Below are 25,046 nucleotides of genomic sequence, written 5' to 3'. Positions count from 1 at the left end.
TATTTTATATTTTTATAATATAAAAATTATTTTATATTACTTGATGAATAATTAAATTATTATATAATAAAATTTTAATGTAAATTGGAAAGGACAGAAATAGTTTTTAACGTAATATAAATTGAAATAGTTTAACGTAATTTTTTAACGTAACAGAAATATAAATATATTATTATATAATATAATTTTTTTCCAAAATATTTATAAAAAAAATTCATTTAAAATATTATATATTCTACATAAAAATATTAATTTTTTTATTTTTTTAAATTTTTATTGTGATATTACACATTTATTATTTTTACGTTTATTGTGATATATAATACATGAAAACATTATACGTTTAAAATTTTTAAAATTAATTTTTTTAAATTTTTTTCAGAATATATATAATACATATAAATATTACACGTTTTTTTAAATATTATATAATAATTAATTTTGTTAAAATAATATTATATATACTATTTTGAATAAAATGTATGTTTACAAATATTTGATTAAAAAATTATGTTATATAATAATATATTTTTAATAAAATTAATTATTAATAAATAATTTTTAATGAATAATCTAATCATTTTTAAATAATATAAAATAATTTAATTATTTTAATGTAATATAAAATAATTTAATTTTTTATATTATGTAATTAAAAATAGTATTGTATAATAATTAATCTTAATAAATAAAAAATATTTTTTACATATTTATATGTTTTATATTTATTTTAAGGTAAAAGATTATATTTTTTATTTTTAAAATATTCTGTATTAAAATATATTTATGTATGTATATAATAATATATTCTATATTTATAAAGTCTATTATTACTTTTCTTTCATAACATCTTTTGATTTTCATTGAATAAAATTTAATGGTTCATGAAAGGTGATACGCACAAAATGGTTGGACTGATTTTAGACATATCCAAAGGAATCACTCTACTTGTTCATACATAAGTTTTTCAAAAAAACTCAAAAAAATTTTTATTAATAAAAGATTAATTCAAAAAGAATAATAAACAATTTTTAAATAAATTTCTAGCATATAAACCTAAGAATGAATCAAATCTTTTTAGATATCTAATTTAAATTTAAATCTCTAAAAATAATTTAATTTAAATCAAATTTAATATTTATTAGATTAAATCAGATTTAATTTAAATTTAAATCTTTTAAAAATACTACCAAATAAATTAGAACTAAATCAAATTTTCTAATAAACCTTAAAAAAAAAAAAACTAAACATAGACTAAAAAATTATCTTAAACATATATCATAAAACATATTTTTATATAAGATATTTAAATATAAAATTATCTTATTTTTTTAAAGATTTTTTACAAAAAAAATAACTCAAAAATTTTTTATTTTTCAGGGTTTATCGTTAACTATATATATTGCAGGAAGAAGGAGAAGGTTTGAGAAAAAAAAAAAAAAATTGAGACATTGTGGTGAATTCTTCTACGAGTGTGACTGTTGCCCGATTATCGATCAATAATTCTGTCCTTCTTACTCCTCTCTCCGCCGCCATGGATCCCTACTTTCATCACTACCGTCGCCCGAATACGTACATTCCTCTTCCTCCATCGTATAACCACCACCATCTCCGTCAGGTTCCCAACCACGTTCTTGTGAACCCTACCGCATTCAATTTCAACCCTCCCGTTTTATTACCCGCCAATCCACTCTTTGTTCCTCAGGTTCCTGTTCTTTTCGACCATGATTCGCGTCACCGTCGTTCAATGCTGTCGCAGTCTCCTTCAAATTCTAACCCTAGCCGCAGTGCTTCCAGGTTCAGTAAGGAGTGCTTTGGCGGAGCAAACCGCCGTTGCCGTGCGGTTGTTCCTCTGAATTCCGGTACCGAATCGAAACTTTGCTCGGAAGAGGCGCAAGACTCTTCTCTCGAGACTACGGCTTTGGAACTGGATAGGTACGATTACGATAGAGCAGATAAGGTTCATGAATATACTGGCATTCCAAAGAAACAGGTTAAGAGAAAGAGTGCTTTTCTTAGAATCCAGGCGCCAAAACCGAGCAATGGTAAGAATGAGGATGATGAACAATTACATTGTGATGATTGTGCTGTTGTTGACTCAAAACCTGGTTCTAGTTCTTCGAGAATTGAAGACGAGCATTGTTTGAATGATGGGAAGCAAGCAGAAGTGGGAGAAGAAATTCCTTTTGGGGTTGATGTTTTCTTTGAATCGAATTCTATGGTTGCCAAGGCTATTGTGGGGTCTTCCAGTTCTTCCTTTGTTTCTAATCCTGGAACCACTGCAGTTTCTAATACAGCTTTGAGTCCTATTGGAAAGGCAAAGAAAAAGAAAAAGAAGGCTAAAAAAAGGAAGTGTTTGGTTTCTGAAATTTCTTGTTCTGATGCACATAGAGTTTCAGAACTACCAGCAAGTGCTGCCCAATCAAATAGTTCCCAGCACCTGGCAAACGACATCTCTATTTCTGGAAAGGACTTGACTGCACGGAAGGATGTGTCTTTGGTTTCTGAAATTTCTTGTTTGGGTACACATCAAGTAGAACTATCTGCCGACGGTTCTGTAAATTCTCATAGCTCTCAGTGTTTGGCAAATGGCACCTCGAGTTCTGGTGAGGACTTGCTTGCACAGACGAATGCATCCTTGGTTTCTAAAAGTGGTTGTTCTGATTCACAGCTAGTAAAACTGTCTGCAGTGAATTCTATGGTTGCCAAGGCTATTGTGGTGCCTTCAAATTCTACCATTGCTTCTAATGCTGAAACAACTGCTGTTTTGAAGACAGATTTGAATCCTAATCAAAAAGGGAAAAAGGCTAAACGAAAGTCTAAAAAAAGAAAGCAATTGGTTTCTGAAAGTTGTTGTTATGAATCACAGCGAATAAAACTAACTGAAGGTGCTGCCAATTCAAATAGCTCACACTGCTTGTCATATAACACCTCTTGTTCTGGGAAGGACTTGACTTCACAGAAGAGCGTAGCTTTGGGTTTACAGCAAGCAGAACAATTTGCTGGTTCTGGAAATTCACATAGCTCCCAATGCTTGCCAAATGACACCTCTAATTTTAGTAAGGACTTGATCACAGAGGTGAATGTATCTTTGTTTTCCAAAGATTCTTGCTCAGAATCACAGCTTGTAAAACTATCCGAGTTTGCTGGGATTTCAAATAGTTCAGAGTGCTTGGTAAATGGCACCACTAATTCTGGGAAGGATTTAAGGGCAAAGAAGAATGTATCTGATTACTTTTCTCATCTTCATCCGAGTGCAGTCCAAAATCCTAATGGAAAAACTAAGGTGGCACAATCCTCTAAGGGGATTGTAACAGAAGAAGTTGCCAATACAAATTCCGGTAAAGCAACTCCAAGGGTTGTTAAGAAGAAAAAGATTGTTAAAAGAGTGGTCAAAAAGGTTGTGAAACCAAAATCAAGTAGGTCAAGTTCAATATCAGCAAATATGTTTGATGGGACAGTGAAAGAAGATAATGTTCCTGTTAGTTCATTAACTGCTGCTGCTCCTTTGGACAAGATCCCAACGACTTCTTTTGAGGAAAAGACTGCCCCTGTTGACAAGATGTCAGTTCCAGGTTATTTCCAGTCTTTACCAAGTGAAGGAAATTTGTTGCTTGAAGACAAAAATGCTGTTGTACACCTTGAAGAAAAGCATACTGAATTATTCAATGGAAATACTTCTGACATTAATCACATTGAGGCTTATAGTAATCAATCATGCCAACATGAAAAGGAGAACTGTGACATACAATCAGTTCCAAATTCTGATATTTCCATTGATTGTGTTAAAGGGGACACAGGTACTGTTGAAGAGAGAGAGGTTAGAACTCTCTTAAAATTTTCTCCTTCAAAGATGGAGGGCATGTCTCTAGATGCAGAAAATCCAGTTGGTCTTGCAAATGTTGTCTACACAACCTCAGATCTGTTGAAGGTTCCTAGTCTTTCAGAAGCCTTAGATATATCTGTTCCAATGTTAGATTTTGGCTCACAATCCAGAACAGATGGGATCACAACTTTAACTGTGAAAAGGGGGATTTCTGTGGCTGATTTATATGAGGATGCAAACAAGATTTCACCCTTGTACAAAAGGCGCAGAACCACGGCTTGTCACTCTAGTATCACGGAGTGTCCATCTGAACTCAGTGATGTGATTGTGGCTTCCACCACATCTTGTGCAGAAGTCCCTATTCACTTTAGTGATATGCAAGTACATAAGGAAGAAGTTGAATTGCTAAGCATGGCTGTTATGTCTACTCCGTTGCTGACTTATACAGAGGATATTGCTAAATTGTCTGACATTAGCTTGGGTAGAGATTCTTTTGAGTCTATGAATTTAAATAGGGAAAGAGATTCTCCCAAGAGTTTGGAATTGCAGCACTCAGGCATTGCCTCTAATTCTCTTCTTGAATACTCAGCCACTCCAAATGTTCATTTTCCAATGTTGGAAGGTGAACCGAAAGAAAATGCCACTTCAGTTGTGCCAATCAGTACGGAGACAAGCATTTTGGCTGTTGAAAATGTTCAGGGAGAAAAAATTAATTTACAGGACGTTGGGGGAAATCATCAGAAGAGAGTTTGTGTGCAAAGATCTCCAGATTGTGTCATTCCTAAAACTTCAAAGGACCAGTCCTCCTTTTTTCCCCGATCAAAGCCATTTACTTCATCCCGTTCATTAAAACCTCGAACCTGGCTTCGAACAGGTAATAGTTATCCTAGTTCTTTATCTGGAAGCAAGCCTTCTTTGATAACTAGTCCTCCTAACAAGTTAATTCCACAAATGAAAGGGAACACTCAAAATACTCTTTATACCCGTAAGGGTAACAGTCTTGTTCGGAAAGTTATCCCTGTTTCTGCTACAACATCAACATCCGTTGCTAACCAGTCACCATCTTTGGGCTTTGACAACTTTGAAAAGAGCATCAGATCTGAATGCATGGTTAATGTTCCAGGTCAACCAGGTGCTTTGAAAACTGGAGTAAATGATGTTCCTTTGAAGGGTCACATAATACTTCCACTACCCACTGACACCAAATTGGAGAGTGGATCTTCCCCATTTACAGAGAATCTTACACTTGGTTGCTTTGAATTTGCAGCCGATCCTAAGAATGTTAGAGAAACTAATGATGCCGCAAAATCTTATGAGGAATTGTGCAAATATTCTGAAACATACGAAAATCAAATTGGTTCAGACAATCGTGGGGCTGGCCAAGTTGAGATTTCTTCTTCAACTGCAAAGAGAATAGTATATATGAAGCCCAAGTCAAATAAATTAGTTGCATCTTTGGATTCTAGTGATCTCTCTGTCTCTACTGATGGCAAGACTCAAACAGCATACTCCAATGGCTACTACAAGAAGCGCAAAAATCAGATAATAAGGACTTCATTTGTTAGTCATATCAGCCCAACAGTTACAATGCAAGATAGTAATGTAAATTCTGATGGTCCATTGGATTCTAAAGAGATTTGCAGCAGGTTTACAAACAAGTGGTCGCAAAAAGGTATGTTAAGTACCTATTTTTTAACCTTCACTTGTATGAATCTAGTCCTAGTTTCATCACGAACTGATTAACTGAAAATGAATGTACTTCTTTGTGCTTGAGACCTTTATAGACATGTTCAATATGTTATTGTGGTTTATCTGATAAGCAGTGCAGCAAATTGCCTTCTCCTTTCTGTCTGTCTGTTGGCAAAAAATTTCTTAAATCTTAGCACTTGTTTGTCTCATGTATCTAGTATGCTTGTTTGGAAGTTATGTTCTTCGAAATATTGGCTTTGCGAATTTCTATTGTCTCTGGAGCCTTGCCAATATTGACCTCTTTCTTTTAGTTGTTTTCTTTGTGAATAATCATTTTTGTGTGTGTCTGTTTTTGGAGCTGATAGCGGGAAACTGGATATTTGGTCACCATTTTTCAACTATCTGGATGAATATGGAATGCTGTTGATGATCCATTTTTTAATTTCTTTCACTTTATTAGTTGTTATAGTTAACTGGATATTTCATCTGCAGTTGCTGGGAGCTTGTGCAAACCTTTAAAAGCTCCACTTGGTGGGACCCTTTCATCAAAAAACAACACTGGCTCAGGGCATTATCGGAAGATTTTGCCTCACTTTTTTCAATGGAAAAGATCAACATTTCGAAGAAGATTTGTTCACAATCGTGATTTAAGCTCCAACTTTACTCCCTCATCAGCAAACAGGTACCTAATATGTTACTGCTTTTCATCTTCGAATTTCTCCCCTCCTTCACCCCTCTCTTAGTTTGTGTCTCCTTTGGTTATATGCCTTAGAAATATTCACTTGAAACTATTAATTACTCTGAATTTATCTCCCAAAAAAAAACTTCAATTACTGTCTTTTTTAGCAAGAAATTGCTTCTTTTAAGGAAGAGGGATGCTGTTTACACTAGATCAACCCATGGGTTTTCTCATTGGAAACCTAAGGTATTACATACTGGTGGATCCATTATAAAAGGGTCCAAATTTTCTGGCAGGTACTCTGAGAAGGTTAATGAGGTTAGTTTGGCTTTTGATACTAAAGCATTGTCCATTGAAGTTTTCCTTTAAATTTAGCTGGTTTTTATACCAAGTAAAAGATTTTTTTCTCAATAGTTGTCATGTTTTCTTATGATCGATTCAGGAAGCACTTGCTGTTGCTGTGTTGGAGAGGAAAACAAGAGAACAGAAAGATGTTGCTTGTAACAGTTCTCAGGCAAAAAGTAGGAAGCACCTTCCACAAGTGTTTGTCATGATTTCTTATGGTCCATGATCTGCATGTTATTGATTTCTGCCCTTTCAAAATAATGCATTTTCAAATATAGTTTGTGTACTGTCTTTAAAAGTAGCAGCTGATGGTGTAGGAAAAGTTATATTTCATATTGGTTCAGTTTGTTACAGATGGACCCTTTGAAGGCAGCATTCTAGGATTTAATTTTGTCAACTTTTCATATAAATAGTTTCACTTGATTCTTACATGAACCATCAGTATTCTGTGATTAACTGAATGGATACATGCTTTTGGACATCTAGCAGTCTAGCACATTCTTAAGTACTTTAGGTTCACTATTTCAAAGTTTGATGTTGGAATCATCTTTAAGTTTGATGATAACTTTGTAGTTTATATAAATGGACACAATGCGTCCTCATTGAGCTTTTGTACATTTGAGTTGATTGTCAGCCTAGACAAGGGGGAATTATGATTTCATCAAGTACCATTTTTTTGTTTTCATGTTGCGAAGTCTTCATATTTATGCCTTTCCTTTTATGCAATTAATCTCCATCCCTTCTCTCTGCCTCTATCCTTGCAGGCTTGGCTGCCAAAGAAGGTTCCATCCAACAAAGATTAGTGATTGGGGAAAATGTGTATGTGGAATGTTCTTATTTGTTGCTTTGATATCTTATGTGATAGCATGATAATGTCAAATTTCATTAATATTCGTACTCTTGTCTAATATGTTTGAAGATATATGATGGAGAGAAGTGTGCATAATATTAACTCTTGCAGTTTCATTTATCCTCCAGCATTTGAGACTTTGAGTATTGAAACTATTACTTTCATTGCTGCAAGGTATTTCCAAATTGGCAAAGGTAATCAGCTTATTAGGGACCCAAGGAAACGGACTCGGATTTTGGCTAATGAAAAAGTTAGATGGAGTCTGCACACTGCTAGACAGCGCCTTGCACGAAAGCAGAAGTACTGTCAGTTTTTTACCAGATTTGGGAAATGTAACAAGGATGATGGGAAGTGTCCTTATATTCATGATCCCTCAAAAGTAGTTGTCTGCACTAAGTTTCTAAATGGTTTATGTTCTAATGGCAACTGCAAATTGACTCATAAGGTTATATTCGTCTAGGCCAAAATTGAATTTGATCTACTGAATTTACTGATCTATCTACCGTCTAATTTATTTGTTGTTCAGGTTATTCCGGAGAGAATGCCAGATTGTTCTTATTTTTTGCAAGGTGCATTATAGAAATTTTTATCTTATATCAAGTGAATAATGCAAATGTATGTATCATTCTTACAAATTTCATGACAGGTTTATGCACAAACAGAAGTTGTCCTTACAGACATGTCAATGTGAATCCTAAGGCTTCTATTTGTGGAGAATTTCTCAGGGGCTATTGTGCCGATGGAAATGAGGTATTAACTCAACCATGTCAAATTTTCTAGTTAATGTACAATTTGAACACTGAATCTATTTCTCGTTTACTGCAATAAAGTAAATCAATTTCTGTTAACATGATTGTGTTCTATACTCATTCAAGGAACCTGCTACTCTGCTTGTACTTTCATTTGATGATTCATTGCAGTTATAAACTTGTAATGGTGACTCTGTTTTTTATATTGTCAACTTGGACTTCTATATTGTGGTCCTCTTTTGAAGAATGACACATTAAATTTGTCTGCAACTTTTTTTTCTTCTTATCGCCTTGCTAGTTTTGATATTCAGTTAAGTTATATTTGCAAGTGTATGGTTATATTTATATTCCCTTGGTAATTAATGCCCGTTGTAAAATTTCTGCATCGCCATTTTGGTCCACTTTTATTGCATGTCTTTGCCTCCTCCCGTGTTTGTGGTACCATGCTGATACCTGCATATATATGTGGTCTCAGTGTCGGAAGAAGCATAGCTATGTCTGTCCGACCTTTGAAGCAATGGGAAACTGCGAAGAAGGAACCAAATGCAAGCTTCATCACCCGAAGAAACTGAGTAAGGAAAAGAAAAGGAAGAGGTCCAGAGATGAGAATGTTGGTAGACGGCGATACTTTGGCTCCGTTCCCACTGATATCAAAGAAACTGGGTTAATGGTGGCTCAAAGGCAGTGGCAACAGAGTCATGACAAAGACGGAGATGTTGCTGACTATATCGGCTTCGAAGTTGAAGAAAGGGTTGATCAACCATATGAACAGGCAACACCAAGTAACAATGATATTTGGGACTTGCAATTGGACAATCTTGATGAACCAATTAGACCTGTTCTTACATTGAAAAAGAATTTTGTGGCTCAATCATCTTCAGTCTAGTAGCATACAGGCTTAACGAATTGGTCGGAAACTAGATACAATTGTAAATGATGCAATGCAGGGTCTCCTTTTTTTTTTTGGTTAGGTTTCGTTTGTTATATTCAACCATTGGGTTTGAACGCCTATTGTCATTGTATATGAACATCTGAAATGTAAATGAATTTTTAATGAAATTATAGCAATGACAATTGTTATATTCTGAGCATGGAATTATCTTGAGCATAGTAAAATATCAAAAATATTCATCAAACTTTGGTTTGAAGATTGGGCTTAAGCATTTGTTCCCTTTTCATTATCTTCCATATCAGGGATTACTAGATGAAAGTAGATACTTGATAAATAGAATTATTAGTTTTGATGAAATTTCGTTTATATCTTATCCTTGGCGATTAATGTTATAATAAGATGACAAGAGTTTATTCGTAAAACAATAGACTAGCCCTGGCAACCCAAATCTGCATTTTAATTTTTTAAATATATCTCAAATTGTCAATGGATATAAAACATTGCAAGAATGCTTTTTAATCTCATTTTTAAATAGCAATATCTGTGGAAGAAACTTTTCTTTCATTTCTGACCTCACAAAATTCTTCCTCTTATATATATATAAGAAATCTTATCTATAAGAAGAAGGACCAAAACTACTGACAAGAGCTTCTAAATCCAGGGTACTAAAAAGCAAACCAACTAGAGAACTAAACTGACAAAGCATTAAGCCATGGCCACAAGTTGTTCCTACATGGTGTCAACAAGATTATCCATGCTTGGTTGGAGTGGAGGAGGAAGAAAAGAACTCAGGAACAGAAGAGCATCCTTCATTTCAGCTCAGCAGCAACAAACAGATGTGGAGGAAGCAGAGAGTGTGAAGGCACCGCCGCAGGAAGAGCAAGAGCAAGCAGAGAGCAGCCGGAGTTGGAAGCCGAAAGGGACGAAGCCAAGGCCGGTGGAGCCTCAGCTGAATGTTAAGAGCAAGAACATGACCAGGGAGTATGGAGGGCAGTGGCTGAGTTGCACCACCCGCCATATAAGGATCTTTGCGGCCTACATTGATCCGGTGACTTGCGAGTTTGATCAAACCCAGATGGATAAGCTCACCCTTATTCTTGATCCCAGTAATGAATTCGTGTGGAAACCTGACACATGCAACTTGGTCTATTCTTACTTCCAAGAGCTTGTGGATCACTACGAGGTAGTTTTCCTTAATCACCAATTCAATAATGCTCCATGTCTTTTCTAGTTCTGAATTTGGGAACCAAATCTCCGTAATGGTCCTGAGATTCAAGACGTATATTAATTTAGTCTTTAAAATTTTAACTGTATTATTGATATCTTTGTGATTGAGTTTCAGACACTATAATGGTTTTTCGATCTTTTTTAGTAGTAACTCAACAAACGAAGTGATGAATTGGCACTCCGTCGTGGCAAGAGTGTGCCAGCTCATCTTTCTATTTGTTGAGTCATTCCGGAAAAGAGTTGATAAACTATTATGGTGTCCGGAATTTAATCTCGAGAACAGCAATAATACAATTAGAACTTCAGGATGAAATTAGTGTATAAATTTCAAATACCACTTTAAATATTTAGTCAAATTTAAACTTACATCTAAATAAGAGGTCACCTTAGTTTTTCGAGTTGAATTAGTCAAATTCGAATATGATAATAGAGTTAGCATATTAGTGACAGAGACCAAAACTAGTTAACTACCTCGGGAAGATGTAACTAAGGAAAAACTACTTGAGCGTTTTGATGAAAATAATGATTCCTTCATGTTTTGATGAAATTATGAACCAGGGTGCTCCATTAACAGAATACACACTTCGCCTAATTGGTTCGGACCTAGAGCACTATATAAGGAAGCTGCTATATGATGGTGTCATCAAGTACAACATGGACGCTAAGGTTCTGAATTTCAGCATGGGAAAGCCACGCATCATGTTCAACAATGATAACCAACTTGAAGAGCCACCTGAGAAATGAGCAAAGCAAGTGCATTTGCATATTGGTGTAATGACTAGTTCCTTTTTAAAGGTGTATAAAATTGTTGTACATTAGAATTTTAGGGATTGAGTTAAACCAATGGCAACCTAAATATCATTATACTTATAGCACATAGTATTGTCTATCTACATATATTAATATAAATATTTTCTGGCTTTCAATATTTTGGTTCTAGACAATATATTTGAACATCAAAAGCGAGGTATTTATAGTTAGGGTTATTATGAGATCCTTGTAAATTTAATTTTGATTCTATGCATTAACTTTCCTACCAAAAAAATCACCTTTACTTGGAAAAAGGAATTGAGTGGATACATATACTTTAATTTAATTTAGGTTCTTATAATTTAGGTTTTTATAGTTCAAAAGTTTGTAATTAAAATTTTAAATTAGATAAAAGAAATTAATTAGATTCTTTTTAACTACTTTTGTTAAAAATATAGTTTTTTTAAAAAGTATGTATTTTTGTATTTTACGTCAGAATGATTAGTGTAATATTCTAAAAGTAAATATCTTAAAATTATTGTGTTTTTAATTTTTATTTTAAAAATTAATAACTAATAAAAATTTAATTATAAATTTTTATCTAGAATAATGATCAATTATAAATTTTATACTATAAAAATAAAATAAAAAATTAGATAAAATTATAAGAACTAACAAAATAATTAATAATTTAATTTAATATTATCAAGTATCAATCTATCATTTTGTTCAACAATCCATCATTTTTTTCCTACAGATAAAACAACAATAACAAATAATATCAAAATTCAAAATACTCAATTAGAATGTAGTAGAAGAGAAAATCCCAGAATTCAGAAAATAAATAAAACAAAGGGGGAATGCCACGTGACATGATGTTGAGTGGGCCCAATTAACTAACATACCGTGACCCGTGCCATCCGGTCAGACACAGGTAAACTCGGTGGGTATGAGATTGAAACCGAGAAACATTTGACATCTCATCAGATCCACAAGCTTCACCGTCGCATCCGGTCACACACTAATCAACTATTCATAATCACTAATTAATTAATTAATTCATAGTGTACTATCCTCTTCACCACCTTCTTCTACCCTCACTCTCTCTCTCTCTCTCTCGCTCGCTCGCTCTCTCATTCTCTCTGTTTGCGATCTGATTCGGTTCCATGGCTTCCACTCTCGGCGACAATTTCAGCCTCCTCTCGCCGAAACAGGTTCTTTTCTTCTTCATTTTTTTACTTCGAATCACTCTAGATTCTTGTATTCTGAATTATGATACTGATTTTTGAGGATTCAGCAAGAGCTGGCGAAGATGCTGTTGGATAATGGCCAAGAGCACGTGTTTCGTGATTGGCCGGGTCCCGGCGTCGACGACGACAAGAAGAAAGCGTTCATCGATCAGGTTCGTGTTTCAGTGCATCCTGCATAATTAATGCTCTGAATAATTTCATTTCAAATAGATCTCTAAACGGCATTGCGTTTTTGTGCAGGTGACTCGGCTGGATTCTAGTTACCCTGGCGGCTTGCAAGCTTACATTAAAAACGCTAAACAACTCTTAGCTGATTCTAAGGCTGGCAAGAATCCTTTTGATGGCTTCACACCTTCGGTAAGTCATTATTTTCATTAACATGTATGCATTTATGTGCATCTAAGTGTTATGTGATTTGAATTTGGAGATACTTCATATTTGTGTTATCAACAATGCAATGTAAAGTATGTAATTCAATTCAATTTGAACTTTTGGTTGGGACATTGAGGCTATCTGTAGATTGTGTGCGTCTGTGTGTAGAATGTTGTTTAATGATGAATTTGCAGGTTCCAACGGGTGAAACCTTGACATTTGCCGATGAGAACTTCATAAAATACGAGGAGGTGGGTGTTCAGGAGGCTCAGAAAGCTGCCTTTGTTCTTGTCGCTGGCGGTCTTGGGGAGCGCCTTGGATATAGTGGGATTAAGGTAATATCTGGTCACTTTGTGTCATTGATAGTTTTATTCGTAATGGGATGCCTTGCATATATCATTGACTCTGTTTCTGATGTGCTGTAAAGGGCTTTTTGGATTAGCTTCAGATTCAAGATTTGAAGGAATTAGCTCTTGATTTTTGAGCATGCTCTATATTTTGCAGGTTGCTCTTCCTGCGGAAACCACTACTGGGACATGCTTCTTACAGCATTACATTGAATATATATTGGCACTTCAAGAAGCCAGCTCACAAGGTTAGTATTATTCGTAATTGGTGTATTGAACTAGAGTCATAGTTAGATTTTGTTACTCATATGGTAAAACAAATGACACTTATACAATTTAAGGACCAAGGATCCATTTGTTTTGATGGAAAAAAAACACCTTAGTATAATTGTCTTTCTCCCTAATAACATTCTGCTGCCACCATATCAAAATTGATATATTCTGTCTACACTATATTTTTCTGGAAAATTGCTTCCCTTTTTAGAAGGATATGCAATTTCTTCCTCCTTAACTGTGTTGTAACTGTTGCCTAAACTGCTAAAAATCAAGCATAGGGCAAGTGTTATTTTGTTAAAAAAAAGCTTTCTTAAAATATTTTCCACACTATGCACCAGAAAATACTGAACATATATTTCTATATAGAGTTTTTCTGTATAAACAAATTCACCTCTTTTAGCAATTAGAATGGTACAAAGTTCATGACTTCATATATCATAGATATCTTATGAAATCATAGTCCATGTTCATGTAGCGCATAATACAATCATCTTGATTGTATGATAATCTAAGATTGCATAATGATAGGTTCTACAATTGTTGGCCCTTGCTTCTTTTTTTTTTTTTTTTTTTTTTTGGAGGGTGGGGGTGTAAAATAACATAAATCCTTAGGATTTCTTTCTTTGTTCTTATTCTTTTTTCCCTCCTTTTCTTGCAATGTTTCAGACTATAGTCCACTCAAAGTCCTTTCTTTTATTAGGTAAAAACCAGACACAGATTCCTTTTGTTATTATGACATCTGACGATACCCATGGGCGTACCTTAGAATTATTAGAATCAAATTCTTACTTTGGTATGCAGCCCAAACAAGTAACGCTTTTGAAGCAGGTATGTCTTTTGGTGTCTCACAGAAAGTTCAAATTTTAATTTATTTTAAAAATTTCTTATATTTCTGTATGATTCAGGAAAAAGTTGCATGCTTAGAAGATAATGATGCCAGGCTTGCATTGGATCCTCAAAACAAATACCAAATTCAGGTATTGTTGCAAATGGAGTGTTTCTTACTAATTTATCATTATTATATTTTCAAGCACGGTCAATCTACTAATGATTTCTCTTTATGTAGACAAAACCACATGGCCACGGAGATGTGCATTCTCTTCTCTATTCCAGCGGTATTCTGAAAGTATGGTATGGCTCAGTACAGTTTTCTGACCCTTTTTTAAATCTGCATATGCATTTCCGATCTCACTATTTTTGGTTTTAGATAAAGCAAACTTTATCTGTTTGAGTAATTCTGGAGATGTTATAATTGGTAGATTAAAAAAGCTCTTACGTAAAACTAAGATGTTGGTTGACGGTTGTGTATTTTGATGGATTGTCTCCAAGAATTCCTTGAAATTAAAAGAACAAATGGATCTTTGTCTTCTGTTGATATGCTTTGTTAGATTTATATCTTGATATGCATTTGTTAGGAATGAGGCTGGGTTGAAGTGGGTTCTCTTTTTTCAAGATACAAATGGACTTCTCTTCAAGGTTAATTTCTTTCTAATCTCTTCACACTTTTGGTTACTTTTTCCGGTCCCCTTTAGTCTTCATTGTGTAGTAAATACAGGCAATTCCATCAGCACTAGGCGTAAGTGCTACTAAACAGTACCATGTCAACTCTCTTGCTGTACCTCGGAAAGCAAAAGAAGCCATTGGTGGAATTACCAAACTCACTCACTCTGATGGTAAATTTTAACTTTCCATCCCTAATCTGGTAATCCTAATATACCAAAAAAAGGGCTGCTTGCTTTTTGTGTATGTCATGGTGGAATACAACTTTTTCCTTACCTGTAAATGATTTGGATCTATGTATCAGTATTTTGCATATTCCTAATGAGATCAAATATATACTTATTTTATAACAAATGTATAGTTTTAATAAATTTTGGGAGTATATACATTTGCATTATTGCATAATAATTAGTGGCAAGTTATCTGTGCTTTAAACGTTACCATCTAATTTTCCTGTTCAATGGTAGTTTTAAAACAATACTTTTGTTCTTTCATGCTAGGAGGTGGTATTTTATTAGAACTATGGAGGTTTCTTTAGTACCTCCTTTTTTTAGGGTACAAAGTATCCCATAATGATACGTGGTTAATGTTGCCCATATATGCTATCTTATTAAAATAAAAATGTAGATAATTACTTTAACATTTATATTTAATTAAATGAGGCATGGCAAATTGGGGATACACTTTGACCCTCAAAAAAAAAAAAAAAAATCAAGGGCATTTAGAAGTCTTAAAATATTATGTTACTTATAATCCATCTTTATCTTGACATCATTATGTCACTGTTAATTGATTTTCCTGCACCCATTCCCATTGATTTCAATGCACTTAATCATAGGGAGATCTATGGTCATAAATGTGGAATACAATCAGCTAGATCCTCTTCTGAGAGCAAGTGGATACCCTGATGGAGATGTCAATGCTGAGAATGGCTACTCTCCCTTTCCAGGAAATATAAACCAAGTAATCCTCTTTCATACTTAAACATTCTCCTTTATCCTGAGTGGCATGAAATCTACCACTAGTGGATGTGAGCCGTCAACTGACCCATTCATAATTCACTTGGAATACTAGAAATATCATGATGTTGTCAGTTATTGTTAATTATTGTTTTATTTGTGGCATCCATGTCCTTATTTGGTTAAATGTGCCAATGCGATTACTGCACAGTGACAATATCTCATTCTAACAGTTGATTTTAGAACTTGGTCCTTACATTGAAGAACTCTCAAGAACAGGAGGTGCTATAAAGGAGTTTGTTAATCCAAAGTAATACTTCTTTTTTATACTCATTGCACTTTGTTATTTACACTTTGCTGTGCCATCAATGTTCTTTAACACCAATTCTTATACTTTTCTTGTGCATTACGCTTTGCTTGGAAACTTTTTCACTTCCTCTCTTTTTTTCACTCAACTATATTAATGCCATTGTTAAGGGCAAATTACATTAACCTTGGTTAACATTTGTTGAAATTCAGTGTTGGCCTTCTATTTGTTCAGGTCACAACTAAAACCTCCTTCTATGTGATGATAGTGTTATGTTTGAGGGATTTGGTGTCATAATTTATATTATTAGGGTATCGGGACAACTATTGTCTAAACCTTAGGGAGGTCAACTTATGTTTTTTGTAAATTGGGGAGGTCACAGTGAATTTTACCAAATTTCAGGGGAGGTTAGTGTAATTTTCCCCTTATTAAACCTTCTTGTTATTCCTACGAACTTGCAATAGAACTAACAGGTTTTGGCATTCTGAAGAAAAGTCTATTTGGCTTAATATGGCTACATTTTGAAACAGAAACAGAGTTAGATGACTTATCTGTGACATCCTGTTATATCATATTATCATGCTATATTTCCTCCATGCAGATATAAAGATGCCAGCAAAAATGAATTTAAGTCCTCAACCCGACTAGAATGTATGATGCAAGACTACCCAAAAACACTTCCCCCATCAGCCAGGGTTGGATTCACAGTAAGTTATCTTCAGGAGGTTACATAAATTTTCACTAACCAAAGCTCAAGGTTGTCCTTTCATTCATCCCTGGAGCTTTCATGTAACAATATCTTTTTTGAATAGATGCCCAGTTTACTATTTTTGGTAGCTCACTGGAACTATTCTGCAGGTGATGGATGCTTGGCTTGCTTATGCACCTGTGAAGAATAATGCTGAAGATGCTGCCAAGGTAGTACTTATATTCTAATGCAATTAGTTGTTGCAGTGATTGACCTCATTGTTCATTAGCTTGCAAAATATTTCATATGGAGAATCAAATGTACAGCAAAATAAATGCAGAATACCAGTTTGAGCACTTGAATAACAGTGTTAACTTGCTAGGATTTTTCAGGAGAGGAATTATTTCTAATTAATTTTTGTAATATTACTGTAGGTGCCAAAAGGAAATCCATACCATAGTGCAACATCTGGGGAAATGTACATCTACCGTGCGAATAGCCGTATTCTCAAACAGGTATTTTAGTCCTTAATGTCATGAGACGCTAGTTTTTTTTTGTTTCAGTAATGTTTATGTTAACGTTACCGTTATTTTCCTCTGAATCTAGTTGAAAATATTAGTCATTTTGGGAATTAGTAAAATATTTATGATATTTATTGTCTACTTGAATTCATTTAGGGTACTTTGGAAGTTTAGAAGAACTTTTACTTGAGTTACTCTCTAATATGCCTATATTTTTTTCAAAATAAGATACAACTTATATTTTTACTTATGATTTATGAATGGTTTATTTCAAGGAATTTCGTTGTCTCCATATAATTTCAGGGTATCATCAATCCATTGTCTTTAGCAGCTTCTCCTATCTCTTGTGCTTTTATCTGACCTTCGTAGATGTTAGCTGCTCTAACTCGATGATATGGTTCAGGTTGTAAAAAATTGCATTTCCTTTTTGTTTTTCTGCCAGGTTGGTGTCCAAGTAGCTGATCCAGTAGTGCAGGTTCTCAATGGGCAAGAGGTTGAAGTTTGGCCCCGCATCACTTGGAAGCCAAAATGGGGTCTGACCTACTCTCGGATCAAGAGCAAAGTTAGGGGAAAAAGCTCTATTTCCCAGAGGTCTACTCTGGCGATTAAGGGTCAGAATATTTTTATTGAAAATCTGTCCTTAGATGGGGCTCTTATCATTGATGCCGTTGATAATGCGGAGGTATGATGATAGCTTTTTGGTATTTTATCTGCTTGTGTGACCTGCATATTGTGTCTTAACTGCTTAGAAGGAATAGTTACTAGATGTAGCGCAGATAAAACAATTAGAGCTTGGTGAAAGAAGATAATAATTTAAATTTTTAACACCATAACATATATAGACTGAAATAAAATCAAGTCACTCCTACAATCTACTGGACTCCAACTTATCCAAATAACTAGTGAAGATATCCCAGTTTTAAAAAATAAAAGTTTTGAATTTTTCTATGAATATCCTAAATACTTTATATTGTCATTCGCCTTATAATTGCATTGTTTCTATTTCATTTTTATTTTTACATACCCCAAATTAATCAAATCTTGAAATTTGTCTTGTTCAGTATTAATACACATGCATGGAAGACCACGTTTTTTATTTAACGTTTAGATTAATGCGAGTTTTTTTTTCTCTTCTTTTTTAATAGGTTAATGCAAGTGGTTCAGTTCAGAACAAAGGTTGGACCCTTGAAACTGTCGACCACAAGGATTCGAAGGAGCCTGAGGTATTGAGAATCAGGGGTTTTAAATTTAACAAAGTTGATCAGCTAGAAGCAAAATACACCGAGCCTGGCAAGTTTACCCTCAAGCCTTGAACCTGCATCTGCTCTTAAGAAATTTTGGCCTCTCATCTGTAAGTGTTGTTATGAACTGGGTTTGGGAGTGCCTTTCTGGTAATAACGTGTGCTCAGCAGTTAAGAGTTTTGCAGGTCTGCTTATTGCACTTTTTTTTTTAGTTTAATATTTTTTGGATGACTGGTTGCAAGTCTTTAGTATTTTGGTTCAAAAATTTTGCAACCCCCCCACCCCCAAAATCTTCCTCCTCCTCCTCTGAGCAGGGAAATTATTCTTGCATTTCCAGCTAATTGTAAAAAACCCATAAGCTCATCTGAGTTGGACCCCCTTCTAATTGAGCATGTTAGTTTGCACATGGAGAATGGGTGATGTAAAGATAACCAGGGCAAAAGGCCTTGCTGATTGTTTCCCATCCAATATATTACCAGGGACATTTTATGCAGCAATATTATCAGTTTGAGACAAGCAATCAACTTTTGTCTAACTGAAGGTTCAATTGAATTGCGTAAATGGTACATAGTGCTTGTAATCTGAACATTACATTAAGCCTGGACCCTAGTCACAAACTTTTAACAACGTATAGTAGTGTTTCCTCAACCCTTGAATAGGGATTTAGAATTTCATTTCCATTTCATGCAACCAAACTGATCGATTAATTATTGAGAACCGGTGTTATCCAATCAATATTAATATGTTATCTGAATTCAAAATTTGGTTTGAAGTTGGAACATTAGCGAATATCCTCATTTGGTAACAGTAAATTCCGTGCAAGGTGAAGATGTCAAACGGCACGTAAAGGCAAGAGACTTGCCCCACGAGGAACTAATAAGGAATTGAGAAACAAATGCACCACCCTTTTTTTTCCCTTAAAAAAAAAAAAAAAAAGACAAGACAAAAACGAACGAAAGTGTTCGGAACAAAACATAATAAGTTGTCTTGTCTTGAGCATATTGATTATCCATGCTTATCACGTAGCTTAAAAGTTAGTGAACAAAGTATAACTAAATTATACAAGCGCCTTATGGCACTTCTTCATTCTTTTGAGCACTAATGTGGTTCCTATTTTTTCCTTTTTGATGGTGTATTTGCTCTCAAACAAAACTCACGTCATTGAAGACTCCATGTACCAAAAATGACAAAATAAAAAATGAATGCATCCAATGCTCCATCCATGTCGATAGCACGTGTTCCTCATTATAAGAGCAGAAAATAGGCACGACACACGCACCCCACACGCATTTGAATGCACTTCTTAGTCTTTTGTTTAAAGTCTATTTCGAAAAATCTATGCAGTACCCTTTATTCTTAAAAAGCATGAAATCACATGGAAAAGAGACCTCACATAACTTCCACTAAAATATTATTATAAATAATTAACTAATTATACTCCTACACGATTAGGAAAATATAAAGAAGCTTTTTGCAGTTCTTATGTGATTGTCTGGTTACATTGCCTATAAAATTACCTTAACCTGAATTACTTAAATTTCAAATCTAGGCATTTAGGTTCAATCTGATTCACTCAAATGATATTCGATTTCGCTAAATTTTGTAATAGCACCCAACTTAGATCAACTTAACTTGTATTTATTTTGACTGATTTAAGTTGATTCATCTTATTAGATATTACTATCAGCTATATGAGATAGGTTAACTGAACCTCTTTATTCCATGTAAAAATATGTTGACTCATTTTTTGGACAATATGTTTCAGAATAGTATGATGTATACATACATATTTTATATCCAATAGCAGATTTTACTAGAATAATAATAATAATAATAAAGTTGCTTTCAGAGCAAGTGCACAGAAACTTCATGTGCATCTATCTTAGACTATTCTTATCCTTATTCTTAAACAATTCATGTGGGCCAAATAAATTCCTGTTCCATTTGTGCGCATCTAATATTCACCAACCTATACGTTTTTGCAACCATTATATAATTTTATTTTATATATAAATACCCTTACATGGGTGGCATTAGTAGTTGCAAGCATTTTGATTACTTAAGAAGCACAAAAACAAGAGGTGGTTTTTTCACATGTTGTTTGCAAATATGACGTCATCAGTTCTAACTGCCACTGATTTGCGGCGGATATTTGAGAAGCTTGACATGAATTGCGACGGTTTCGTGAGCCTTGAGGAACTCAATTGGCTCCTCCACAACATAGGCTTCCAATTAACGTTAGATGAATTGGAATCCCTTGTTGAGAAGAAAAGCCTTAACTTGAACGAGTTCTTGTTCTTCTATGACTCAATAATATCCAAGAAGAATTGCAATGACGACGATGATGATAATAATGAAGAGATGGATGATGAGTTGTTGGAGAATGATCTTGTGGAAACGTTCAAGGTGTTTGATTTGGATGGAGATGGATTCATAACGAGCAACGAGCTTCAGTGTGTTCTTAAGAGGCTTGGGTTGTGGGATGAGAGAGGTGGCAAGGATTGTGGTTCCATGATTCGATTCTATGATACCAATTCCGATGGCCAGCTTGATTTTGAGGAGTTTAAGAATATGATGTTCCTCACCATCACCACCGCATGAATCTATATCCATGCTCCTTCTCAATTTTCTCTTCATAATTTTACTCAAAATTTCTGTGTCACTCTAAAACAGAGGATTTGTAATGTAATCCCATCATTGTTTCATCTTTGGTGTCAGCATCTTCAACTTAGACATGTGAATGCAGCAATCTGTTGGTCAGTAACAATTTTTTTTAATCTGGAAATATCATGAGAAAAAAAAAAACCTTAGACCTTGGCGCAATTGGCCTATAATTTTGTGTGTATATATATTTAATAATCATAAATAATGTGTACATTATTGTCCCATTATGAGGATCAGATAATACTAGCCTATATGTATTGATTATTTATTAGTTATTAGTTTATTTTATTTTACTTTTCAATGTCTCTCGAAACTCGATAGGTTAAGAAATAATCTATCTTCGAGTTTCACTTAAAGATTATCGTTGGACAATGGATTATTACCTGTCATACATAAACATTGACACTGACATGGGACACGACACGACACAGAACACGCCGACACGCGAATTTTAAAATCTTATAAGACACGGGAACATGCATACATATAAAATATAAAGTATTTTTTAGATAAATCATAATGGTATTTTGATATTTTATTGATACTAAAATATAAATTAATTTTTTAATTATTTTTAATATCTTATTTTAATTATATCAACTATTTAAAATATTTTTTTTAATAAATAATAATATATACTATATCTAAATTTATTTCAAAAATATATATTAAGAATAAGATTGGACACGCTGACACGTGATGGTATTTAGGTGTATCCAAGCGTGTCCAGTGAAGAATTTTTTTTATTAAGACACGGTTTGGACACAACAGACACGCGTGTTGAACGAGTGTCGGTGAGTGTCGTGCTCAAAATGTGTCTGACATGCGGACACGGCAACTCAACGAAGTGTCCGTACTTCATAGATTATTACATATATAAAGCAAGATTTAAATTTTTGACATTTATTTAAATATATAGGTGAACTAACCACTTGACTAATCTCAATGACTTATTTATAAGTTATTAATTAATTGGTTTTTACTTGTTAATAAGCTATGTAACTAAATGTGGTCTTATTAGGAGTGTATTATAAGTATGCAGTTCTGTATATATGGCTAAATGAAATAGTGTATGTAATCCTTTAATCAAAACAATGTACTTCAATCCTCTTATCTAAATAATGAAGTAGTAGAAGATTTTTCTGTGTACTAAAACCATAAAATGTTCAGTGTGCCAAGTTACATAAAATGGATTTTTCTTTAAATGCTAAACGCCATAAAGAATTTCTTTTTTTCTTAACTTTTTTTCAAAGAAGAGTGTGTTATGGTGGTACATTATTCATGAATTTTCCTTAAAATCAATATTTTTGTAAAATCTTTTTGCTGTATATGTGAAAATCTGTAACATTTGTAACCATTTTATTTTCTTCCTTCATATATAGAGTTGGAGTTTCATAGTGTTTCCTAGTTTTTATTGCAAATGCTTCTCTATGGATGTAATTAAACTTCACAAATAAAATGGAATGAAATTAAATATTAAAAATATTTTTTAAAATTAAATTATAAACATCAGAAATAAAAAATATATTTAAAAAAAAATTACAAACATCATATTCGTTTTCAAAGACCCCACAATAAATTTAGTGTAAATACTAAATACCCCCGTAAAAAGAGACTTCTAAAACTTCTAATAATCAAAGATTTTTCTAAATCCATGGGCGGTGTGCTGTTAACGTGGCAAATATTATATGGTTTGGAAAATAAACAGAAAATGTCAAGTTCATTTAGTCTTATTTTTTTTTCAAATAAAGTCGTACATTACCGTAGACAGATATATGGGTCACGATGGTAGTTTCTGAGGAAATTCATTCTTTGATTAATGACATTATTTACTTTGAAAACCTCCTGCTACATCATTAAGCTAAGCCCATCAAACATAAATAATCCGTGTGTAATCTTGGAATCCACATTATCTATAGAGCTATAAAAATATAAAATTATATTTAACAAATAAAATTTATATAAAAATATTATATCTAAAACACTGAATTAATATATTATATTTATTTTGACAAAAAAAATATTAATAAAAAAAATAATTTATTTTTTATAATTATATATTTTTTTAAATTTTTTAAATAAAAAATAAAATAAATTAAATTTTTATAATTTATTTTATTTATTATTAAATAAAATATAAAAATATTAATTTTTATATCTCTATTTTTTATATCTTGTTTGTTTTCATAACTCAACTCTATTATATATTTTCTTGAAGCCACTTGTCAAATGTTTAAATTCCTTTCTATCTAATGTGTCAGCATAGTTGGCTAAAGAGATATAATTAACATATATAACTCATAGATGGATGCTATGTATGCAACTTAATTATTATTTGCATGTAGTCACCAAAAAATTATTATTTGCATGTAATTATTAGGTAAGCAATTTATTTAAATCTCTCCATACTCAATTAAGAGGTTGCGAGTTAGAGTTTTTATATTTTCGGTAAAAAAAAGTCAATGAATAATAGCTCAAATGACATAGTTTCTCCATACTCAATTAAGAAGTTGCGGGTTCGAATCTTATATCTTTGGTTAAAAAAAAATTATTAAATAAGCAATTTCGTTATATAGATAATACAGATGATGAATAATGTGAATAATAAATTATATTTTAAATTCACTAAATATAAATAAATTTAATTAATTTAAAATTTAAATATTAAAATTAAAATTAAAATTTTTAATTTATTATTTACGTTATTAAAAAAAAAACACGTTGTTCTTTTATACTTTTTCATTAGGTAAGGCATTTATTTGAGTTTTATTAAATTGTCTAATTAGTCGTAACATGGCACACGTTCTTACTTGAGATAATTTAAAAAAAAAAAAATAGGTCCAATCTACATTAGGACCTAAACCTCAATGAGTACGGCCGTAATAGTAACAGAGACATGAAAATAATAAGATTGAAATAATATTTATTTTTATTAAAAGAGAAGTCTTATCTGGATATAAGTCTTAAGCACTATTAAAATGACTAATTTCAAAATTAATGAATCATACTATTCGTTGACCAAGACTCGTTGATAATAACTCAAGTCGTCTTCACAATTTCATCTAGTATATAGTATAGGAAGAGTTTTAAATAGACCGAAAATACCGGTCAGTTGTTTTAACTATTGATTTAAATTATAAAAAATATATATAATATATTAATTAAAATTAACGATTAAAATAATTGAAACATCGATGTCCCATTACACTTAAATTTTTCCTATAATATATACGCATGAGGAGGTAAAAAGAAGGAGAAATATCTCTAGACATTGTAATTAGGCAAAGGTATTTCTTTTTTCATCATGGGTAATTCTTTTACTATTTAGACCTTTAATTTAGTTAGAGTATATTTAAAATAAAATATTTTTTAAATTAATTTAATTGAATTTATAATAAATTATGAATTGTGTTTAGAATCAATTATTTAAAATATAAATTGATTTGATTTATAAATTAATATAATAATAATATAAATTTACCTTTTATTTTTATTTATCAATTATCACACATACTTCTACCACCACCACTAATCATCATGAACGACCTCCAAACTCTTCTTTTTTATATTAATACCTTTAATGGTAAAATTAACTTTTTATGTATTTAACACATATGCCAAATGACCAAATCATTTTAATTCTAATCAAATTTTAAAAAGAATATTTGAGCCACGTATTTAACTATTTTTTATTGATTCAAAGCAAATAATTTAAATTTAAAATTAAATTAAGTCTAATTCCATTATATACCAAACACACCCTTAAAAGCTAAACAATTGACTATGAAAATCTCATAGTTATAAAAACCGAATCGATGATCTAATCGATTAGATTATTAGTTCACTAATTCATTAGTTTAATCGATAAGTTATTAGTTGAATCGGCAAAATCAGTCCTATATATATAAAAAAT

General features: G+C 32.8%; 4 protein-coding genes across 7 annotated transcripts; all 4 read left to right on the top strand.

Moving 5' to 3' along the window:
* Positions 1–1,420: 1,420 nt before the first annotated feature.
* LOC112763870 (uncharacterized) lies at positions 1,421–9,229 on the top strand. Of its 4 annotated transcripts, none has more exons than XM_029294483.2 (9): positions 1,421–5,498; positions 6,008–6,197; positions 6,362–6,512; positions 6,637–6,715; positions 7,304–7,358; positions 7,564–7,834; positions 7,916–7,958; positions 8,036–8,139; positions 8,614–9,229. In XM_029294483.2, exons 1-9 carry the CDS (start codon positions 1,535–1,537, stop codon positions 9,022–9,024), a joined length of 5,268 nt encoding a protein of 1,755 aa, XP_029150316.1. In that variant the 5' UTR covers positions 1,421–1,534; the 3' UTR covers positions 9,025–9,229. The 4 variants fall into 4 exon arrangements, 2 of the variants coding, with proteins under 2 accessions (XP_029150316.1, XP_025665207.1); XM_025809422.3 differs by having other exon boundaries at positions 1,427–5,498; positions 6,383–6,512; XR_011875661.1 differs by lacking the exon at positions 6,362–6,512 and having other exon boundaries at positions 1,427–5,498.
* Positions 9,230–9,434: 205 nt separating this feature from the next.
* Positions 9,435–11,183, top strand: LOC112764158 (NAD(P)H-quinone oxidoreductase subunit M, chloroplastic). Its single transcript, XM_025809693.3, has 2 exons — positions 9,435–10,213; positions 10,816–11,183. Exons 1-2 carry the CDS (start codon positions 9,743–9,745, stop codon positions 10,999–11,001), a joined length of 657 nt encoding a protein of 218 aa, XP_025665478.1. The 5' UTR covers positions 9,435–9,742; the 3' UTR covers positions 11,002–11,183.
* A 756-nt stretch (positions 11,184–11,939) lies between these two features.
* LOC112764737 (UDP-sugar pyrophosphorylase 1) lies at positions 11,940–18,966 on the top strand. Its single transcript, XM_025810499.3, has 17 exons — positions 11,940–12,221; positions 12,305–12,409; positions 12,498–12,614; positions 12,824–12,964; positions 13,134–13,224; positions 13,953–14,080; positions 14,158–14,229; positions 14,319–14,383; positions 14,668–14,728; positions 14,808–14,925; positions 15,591–15,715; positions 15,945–16,021; positions 16,620–16,725; positions 16,877–16,936; positions 17,141–17,221; positions 17,670–17,909; positions 18,373–18,966. Exons 1-17 carry the CDS (start codon positions 12,174–12,176, stop codon positions 18,538–18,540), a joined length of 1,803 nt encoding a protein of 600 aa, XP_025666284.1. The 5' UTR covers positions 11,940–12,173; the 3' UTR covers positions 18,541–18,966.
* A 1,297-nt stretch (positions 18,967–20,263) lies between these two features.
* On the top strand, positions 20,264–21,303 carry LOC112766875 (probable calcium-binding protein CML44). The gene has a single exon (XM_025812772.3). It carries the CDS (start codon positions 20,564–20,566, stop codon positions 21,068–21,070), a length of 507 nt encoding a protein of 168 aa, XP_025668557.1. The 5' UTR covers positions 20,264–20,563; the 3' UTR covers positions 21,071–21,303.
* Positions 21,304–25,046: the final 3,743 nt, after the last annotated feature.

This window comes from Arachis hypogaea, chromosome 17, assembly GCF_003086295.3.
Source record: "Arachis hypogaea cultivar Tifrunner chromosome 17, arahy.Tifrunner.gnm2.J5K5, whole genome shotgun sequence".
Taxonomy (NCBI): Eukaryota; Viridiplantae; Streptophyta; class Magnoliopsida; order Fabales; family Fabaceae; genus Arachis; species Arachis hypogaea.
This window is presented reverse-complemented; position numbering and strand designations above follow the sequence as displayed.